Genomic DNA, 7,817 nt, shown 5'->3' with positions numbered 1-7,817 from the left:
CTCCAGACCCATTTGGAGAACCAGGAACCGCCCGGTTCAGAAGATACAAACCTAAACGGGTCTGACAGGCTGGACCTCGGTGGTCCTGCTGGACCTTCAGATGTCAGAATTCGTGAAAATGGAGATAAAAATGTTGTCTACGGCTCCAGTAAAAAGGACTCTGAGGGTTCTGTAGACCAGATCTACAGAACTGTTGCTCATTTCACCCCTGGATACGAGATAAAGCTCCCAGAACCTTCTGGAGGAACCAGAGATGTTCCTGGAGGAACCAGAGATGTTCCTGGAGGAACCAGAGATGTTCCTGGAGGAACCAGAGATGTTTCTGGAGGAACCAGAGATGTTTCTGAAGGAACCAGAGATGTTCCTGGAGGAACCAGAGATGTTTCTGGAACCAGAGATGTTCCTGAAGGTTCCAACATCTCTGTAGTACCAGGTTCTCAGGACGAGGCGGTTCCGTTGATCGTCCACCAGGACCAGCCTGAAGATCAGAGGGGAACTTCTCGGTTCAGGGCAGAGCTGGACTCTCCAGAACCAGGACTTGACTTCAGTAATCCTCTTTGTTCCTCTGAAGGTTCCTCTCCACCGTCGCCGAGCTGCTTTAGAGGAGGAAGGTTCGGTTCTCCAGAAGAACCGAAGAGGAACCTTGAACCAGGAAGTAAAGAGGGTCCGTTACAACCGTTGGAAACCAACGGACCGACAGATCTCCATGTTCTTCATGATCCAGAACCTTTTTCCACTGAGTCCATCCATGGCAGCTCCACAGGAGGTCCATGTTTGGTCCATTCAGACTCCAAAACCTCTGTTTCCATGTCCGACTCCAACAACAACCCCAAGACCAACTTGAAAGGAGCATCGGGGGAGAAACGTCCGGGGGAAACCATGTTCTTTTTGGTTGGGTGTCCAAGGAACTTCAGTTCGCCTCAGGAGAACGTCGTCCTTCAGGAGAACGTCGTCCTTCAGGAGAACGTCGTCCTTCAGGAGAACATCGTCCTTCGTTCCACAGACCGGAAACGTGACCAGGATAGAAAAGATCTTATTGTCCAAACCCTGACGTCCGACGGCACTGTACCTCCTCAGGACCAGTTTCATGCCCTGAGGAACTCCTCGCCCGGATCTGGGTGTTGGTTTTTGGACCAACCGAAGGATCTGAAGGTACCGAACACCTCAGAGGACTCCTCAGAACCAGGTCTGGTCTGGACGGGTGAATCCGGAGGAAGAACCCGGGGAATCGAGCAAGTTCCCCTTCCGGAAGTGAAGGTAGTGCCTTGTTCGGTTCCTGGTGCTGGAGAAGGTTCGGTGGAGACGGAGAACGTCAGGAATGACTTCAGAACAGACGAGAAGATCGGATATGAGTCCTGGAGGAGTTCTGGAGACATGGAGGACATAAACCGGACAGACGTCGTCCTTCAGGAGGACGTCGTCCTTCGTTCCACGGACCAGAAACGTGACCAGGATAGAAAAGATCTCATTGTCCAAACCCTGACGTCCGACGGCACCGTACCTCCTCAGGACCGGTTTCATGCCCTGAGGAACTCCTCGCCCGGATCCGGGTGTAGGTTTTTGGGTCACCCGAAGGATCTGAAGGTGCCAAACACCTCAGAAGATCCATCAGGACCAGGTCTGGTCTGGACGGGTGGATCCGGAGGAAGAACCCGGGGAATCGAGCAAGTTCCCCTTCCAGAAGTGAAGGTAGTGCCTTGTTCGGTTCCTGGTGCTGGAGAAGGTTCGGTGGAGGTGGAGAACGTCAGGAATGACTTCATAACAGACGAGAAGATCGGATATGAGTCCTGGAGGAGTTCTGGAGACAGGGAGGACGTCGTCCTTCGTTCCACGGACCGGAAACGTGACCAGGATGGAAAACATCTCAATGAGGATCTCATTGTCCAAACCCTGACGTCCGACGGCACCGACGGGAACGTACTGTCTCAGGACCAGTTTCATGCCCTGAGGAACTCCTCGCCCGGATCCGGGTGGAGGTTTTTGGACCAAACGAAGGATCTGAAGGTGCCAAACACCTCAGAGGACTCTTCAAAACCAGGTCTGGTCTGGACGGGTGAATCCAGAGGAAGAACCCGGGGAATCGAGCAAGTTCCCCTTCCGGAAGTGAAGGTCAGTGGTGTAAAGTAACGAAGTACAAGTACTTAAGTAAGATTTTTGATTTTTTCGTTCTTTTATTGATACTTTCATTTTTCCGAAAAAATCGTACTTTTAATCCGCTATATTTAAAATTGGACACGTCGTTACTCGCTACAAATTAAAGAACAGCACAGCGGGGGCTGATTTATGGTTCCGCGTTACACCGGCGCAGAGCTACGGCGTAGGGTACGCGGCGACACACACCCTACGCCGTAGCCTACGGCGTAAGGTGTGCGTCGATTTAACGCGGAACCATAAGGGGGACGGGAAGGAAGGGGGGCGCGTGAATATACAGAGAAGGAGCCGCAGCTCCCGGGAGAGTTGTGCCGCAGAGGCGGGCCGGAAGGCCGGAGGAACCGCCGTCGCGTCGAGTAGCAATGAGGACTGAAGCCTGAATTATGGTTCCGCGTTAAATCGACGCAGAGCCTCGCCGTAGGGTACGGGCTCTGCGTTGGTGTAACGCGGAACCATAAATCAGCCTTGAGCGGCAGCCGACGCGTGTCCATGCGCACCATTCTTTGATTCCACCCCTTCTAAGGTGGTTTTGGCATTTAAAAGTTCAAAAGTCTCATCCTTTATCAGCTGGGGTTGCTTAATGTTGTCACTGCATACTACAGGCTGGGGGTGGACCTGTCAGCGGGGCCACTGGGCTACAGCAGCAGTGATGAGCAAAGGGAGAAATTAAAATGGGGTAATGGAAACAAACGCTAAAGGGGTCAGAATAATATCACCATTATTTAGAGATGTAAGCAAATTCTTGGATTCTTCATTTCTTTGCAATCCTTTTGAAAATAATTTTGTACTTTGTACTTTTTACTTTTGTACTTAAGTACATTTTACACCATGTACTTTTGGTACTTTATTATATTTAATTTGAGGTACTTTTATACTTTTACTTAAGTAATGTTCTTAATGGGTACTTTTTACTTTTACTTAAGTCATTTTCAAGCAGAAAATTTGTACTTTTACTTAAGTACAATATTTTTGTACTTTTTCCACCTCTGGTGAAGGTAGTGCCTTGTTCGGTTGCTGGTGCTGGAGAAGGTTCGGTGGAGGTGGAGAACGTCAGGAACGACTTCAGAACAGACGAGAAGATCGGATATGAGTCCTGGAGGAGTTCTGGAGACACAGAGGACAGAAACCGGACAGACGTCGTCCTTCAGGAGAACATCGTCCTTCGTTCCACGGACCAGAAACGTGACCAGGATAGAAAAGATCTCATTGCCCAAACCCTGACGTCCGACGGCACTGTACCTCCTCAGGACCGTTTTCTTGCCCTGAGGAACTCCTCGCCCGGATCCAGGTGGGGGTTTATGGCTCAACCGAAAGATCTGAAGGTGCCAGACACCTCAGAAGACTCCTCAGAACCAGGTCTGGTCTGGACGGGTGAATCCGGACGTAGAACCCGGGGAATCGAGCAAGTTCCCCTTCCAGAAGTGAAGGTAGTGCCTTGTTCGGTTCCTGATGGAGAAGGTTCGGTGGAGGTGGAGAACGTCAGGAATGACTTCAGAACAGACGAGAAGATCGGATATGAGTCCTGGAGGAGTTCTGGAGACACGGAGGACGTACACCGGACAGACGTGTCCCCCGCTGAGCTGCTAGACCTGCAGACCAACCAGGACTGGGACTCTGAGACGAACTTTAAAGGATCCTGGGAAGAACGAGCCAAGGAGGCCAGAAGGTTCCAGTCGGGTCCAGAAGGGGGCCATGAAGACCAGATCTTGAATCTGGTCCCGGACGGGCCCCCCACCCCAGGATCCCCGGTGCCCCCCAGGACCCTGACGAACCGCAGAGGGTCAGAGTCCGAGGGCCAGCGACGGAGGAACACGTCGATCTCCCTCCTGGAAGACTCTCCCGGTACCAGACGGAGTCACCAGGACCTCCCGTCCTGGTCCAGACCCCCCCCACAGACCCCCGAGGGCCCGGGGGGGCCCCTGATGGGTCTGGGGGGGCCCCTGGTACCCCTGAGGCCCCCGAGGACCCGCAGGCCCAGCAGTCTGAGGCCGGAGGTCCAGAGGAGACGGGTCCAGTCCGGGTTCCAGGACTCTCTGAGGGGCGGACTGTGGTCCCCGACCCCCCTGGACCAGGGGTTGACCCCCCCGGAGAGACCCCGGACCCTGAAACCCCCCACCAGCCCCCTGAGGTTCGGGTCCCTGGACGGTTCTCTGGACGGTTCTCTGGACGGACCTTCACAAACCGGTCTCTACCAGTCCGGCTCTGAACTGGAGGTAAGAATTTGAATTTAAATTTTATTAACAATAATAATCAATAATAAATGAATGTGAATAAGAAAACAAAAAGTGAATAAAAACATGGATTCATCATAATTAAGGCAGTAGCTCAGGTGGTAGAGCGGGTGTGGTGGCAAAAATTGTTGTTCAAAATTGAATGTCAGGACACCTCAGCTGTCTTTCTGAAGTTTTAATGAAAAGAGTTAGAACCCTCCATTCATGAATGGAGGATCACACAGTGCCGATCTGAACAGACGCTCAGTCAGCCAGTAATGCCCTAGCAATGTTTAAGCACATGCTATCTTACAGTGGCCAGGCTGGTAACAACTAGTCCAGGGGTCGGCAAAATGTTTTAGATCCATATTGGACCAAAAACACAAAATACAAATATGTCTGGAGCCGCAAAAAATGAAAAGTCTTGTATCAGAATTAGAATGAAGAAACACATGCTGCATGTTTCTATATTAGTTAGAACTGTGGGAAGATTTTTTTTTTTCATTATGCACTTCGAGAAAAAAGTCGAAATGTTGAGAAAAAAGTTGAAAATCTCGAGAAAAAAGTTGAAATATCGAGAAAAAAGTTGAAATGTCGAGAAAAAAGTTGAAATGACGCGAAAAAAGTTGAAATGTTGAGAAAAAGTTGAAATGTCGAGAAAAAAGTTGAAATATCAAGAAAAAAGTTGAAATGTCGAGAAAAAAGTCGAAATATCAAGTAAAAAGTTGAAATGTCGAGAAAAAAGTTGAAATATCAAGAAAAAAGTCGAAAATTCGAGAAAAAAGTTGAAATGTCGAGAAAAAAGTTGAAATATCAAGAAAAAAGTCGAAAATGTCGAGAAAAAAGTTGAAATGTCGCAATTAAAAAGGAAGAAAAAAAGAGAAAAAGAAGAAGAAGAAAAAAAAAAGGTCAAACATTTTCTAAAAAGCTCCAGGAGCCACTAGGGCGGCGCTAAAGAGCCGCATGCGGCTCTAGAGCCGCGGGTTGACGACCGCTGATCTAGACAAAACATCACCCATCACCCTGACAACCGTACTGTGTCAAAGCGCGTGACCTTGGCAAGGAATGTTCACTTGAAACCAGGCAAAAGACATTGTTATACCAAAATTTCCCATTACACGGGTAGAGCGGGTCGTCCAATGATCGGAAGGTCGGTGGTTCGAATCCCGCTCTGTCCCAGTTTGCTGTCGTAGTGTCCTTGGGCAAGACACCTTACCCACCTGCCCCGTGTGAATGTGTTTGAATGTTGGTGGTCGGAGGGGCCGACTGGCGCGATATGGCAGCCACGCTTCCGGCTGTGGCTACAAACGTAGCAGCTGTGGCTACAAATGTAGCAGCCGTGGCTACAAACGTAGCAGCCGTGGCTACAAACGTAGCAGCTGTGGCTACAAATGTAGCAGCCTTGGCTACAAACGTAGCAGCTGTGGCTACAAACGTAGCAGCTGTGGCTACAAACGTGGCAGCCGTGGCTACAAACGTAGCAGCTGTGGCTACAAACGTAGCAGCTGTGGCTACAAACGTAGCAGCCGTGGCTACAAACGTAGCAGATGTGGCTACAAATGTAGCAGCTGTGGCTACAAATGTAGCAGCCGTGGCTACAAACGTAGCAGCTGTGGCTACAAACGTAGCAGCTGTGGCTACAAATGTAGCAGCCGTGGCTACAAACGTAGCAGCCGTGGCTACAAACGTAGTAGCCGTGGCTACAAACGTAGCAGCTGTGGCTACAAACGTAGCAGCTGTGGCTACAAACGTAGCAGTTGTGGCTACAAACATAGCAGCCGTGGCTACAAACGTAGCAGCCGTGGCTACAAACGTAGCAGCTGTGGCTACAAACGTAGTAGCTGTGGCTACAAACGTAGCAGCCGGGGCTACTAACGTAGCAGCCGTGGTTACAAACGTAGCAGCCGTGGCTACAAACATAGCAGCCGTGGCTACAAATGTAGCAGCTGTGGCTACAAATGTAGCAGCTGTGGCTACAAACGTAGCAGCCGTGGCTACAAATGTAGCAGCTGTGGCTACAAACGTAGCAGCTGTGGCTACAAATGTAGCAGCTGTGGCTACAAACGTAGCAGCCGTGGCTACAAATGTAGCAGCAGTGGCTACAAACGTAGCAGCTGTGGCTACAAATGTAGCAGCCGTGGCTACAAATGTAGCAGCTGTGGCTACAAACGTAGTAGCTGTGGCTACAAATGTAGCAGCTGTGGCTACAAATGTAGCAGCTGTGGCTACAAAACGTAGCAGCTGTGGCTACAAACGTAGCAGCCGTGGCTACAAACGTAGCAGCTGTGGCTACAAATGTAGCAGCTGTGGCTACAAACGTAGTAGCTGTGGCTACAAATGTAGCAGCTGTGGCTACAAATGTAGCAGCTGTGGCTACAAACGTAGCAGCTGTGGCTACAAACGTAGCAGCCGTGGCTACAAACGTAGCAGCTGTGGCTACAAATGTAGCAGCTGTGGCTACAAATGTAGCAGCTGTGGCTACAAACGTAGTAGCTGTGGCTACAAATGTAGCAGCTGTGGCTACAAACGTAGCAGCCGTGGCTACAAATGTAGCAGCCGTGGCTACAAATGTAGCAGCCGTGGCTATAAACATAGTAGCCGTGGCTACAAACGTAGCAGCCGTGGCTACAAATGTAGCAGCTGTGGCTACAAACGTAGTAGCTGTGGCTACAAATGTAGCAGCTGTGGCTACAAATGTAGCAGCTGTGGCTACAAACGTAGCAGCTGTGGCTACAAATGTAGCAGCTGTGGCTACAAACGTAGCAGCTGTGGCTACAAACGTAGCAGCTGTGGCTACAAACGTAGTAGCTGTGGCTACAAACGTAGCAGCTGTGGCTACAAACGTAGTAGCTGTGGCTACAAACGTAGTAGCTGTGCCTACAAACTATCTCAACCTGATCTCACAAAAATCCGTGAAATGCCCACGACCTCTCACCACTATTCTCCGTGGTATATACACAGAAAATTGTGGTGAGAGGTCGTGGGCATTTCACGGATTTTTGTGAGATCAGGTTGGACTATCTCTAGAGACGGTATTAGGACCCAGAGGATTTTTGATGGACGTCGTCCTTTCAGAGATATATATATATATATACCGTATATATATATATATATATATATATATATATATATATATATATATATATATATATATATATATATATATATATATAATATATATTATTAACACCAGGTGATGTGGAGAGTTGTGGTTCTTCTATATATATATATATATATATATATATATATATATATATATATATATATATTTATATATATATATATATATATAAACCCAGATGTTTCTCTGCAGACGACTACTTTCTGTTCCCAGACAGTTCTCCAGATTTTCATGTCCATTAACTCATGTCCACTAACATGTCCTCATTTCCTCCTGTCCTCGTGTCCTCCTGTCCTGGTGTCTTCATGTCCTCGTGTCCTGGTGTCCCCTAAGCC

General features: G+C 49.0%; 1 protein-coding gene across 2 annotated transcripts in view; it reads left to right on the top strand.

Moving 5' to 3' along the window:
- The first annotated feature begins 1,970 nt into the window (after window positions 1-1,970).
- Window positions 1,971-7,817, top strand: part of LOC133423337 (rho guanine nucleotide exchange factor 4-like) — a 42,406-nt gene continuing 36,559 nt past the window's right edge. For both annotated transcript variants that reach the window (XM_061713524.1, XM_061713523.1), the window contains exons 1-2: window positions 1,971-2,109; window positions 3,147-4,364. In XM_061713524.1, coding sequence (XP_061569508.1) covers window positions 3,450-4,364 — 915 coding nt within the window. In that variant the 5' untranslated portion in view covers window positions 1,971-2,109; window positions 3,147-3,449. The remainder of the gene's footprint in view (window positions 2,110-3,146; window positions 4,365-7,817) is intronic.

Source organism: Cololabis saira, chromosome 22, assembly GCF_033807715.1.
Source record: "Cololabis saira isolate AMF1-May2022 chromosome 22, fColSai1.1, whole genome shotgun sequence".
NCBI classification, from domain to species: domain Eukaryota; kingdom Metazoa; phylum Chordata; class Actinopteri; order Beloniformes; family Belonidae; genus Cololabis; species Cololabis saira.
The sequence above is the reverse complement of the archived record's forward strand: the minus strand, read 5'-3'. Positions and strand labels throughout refer to the sequence as shown.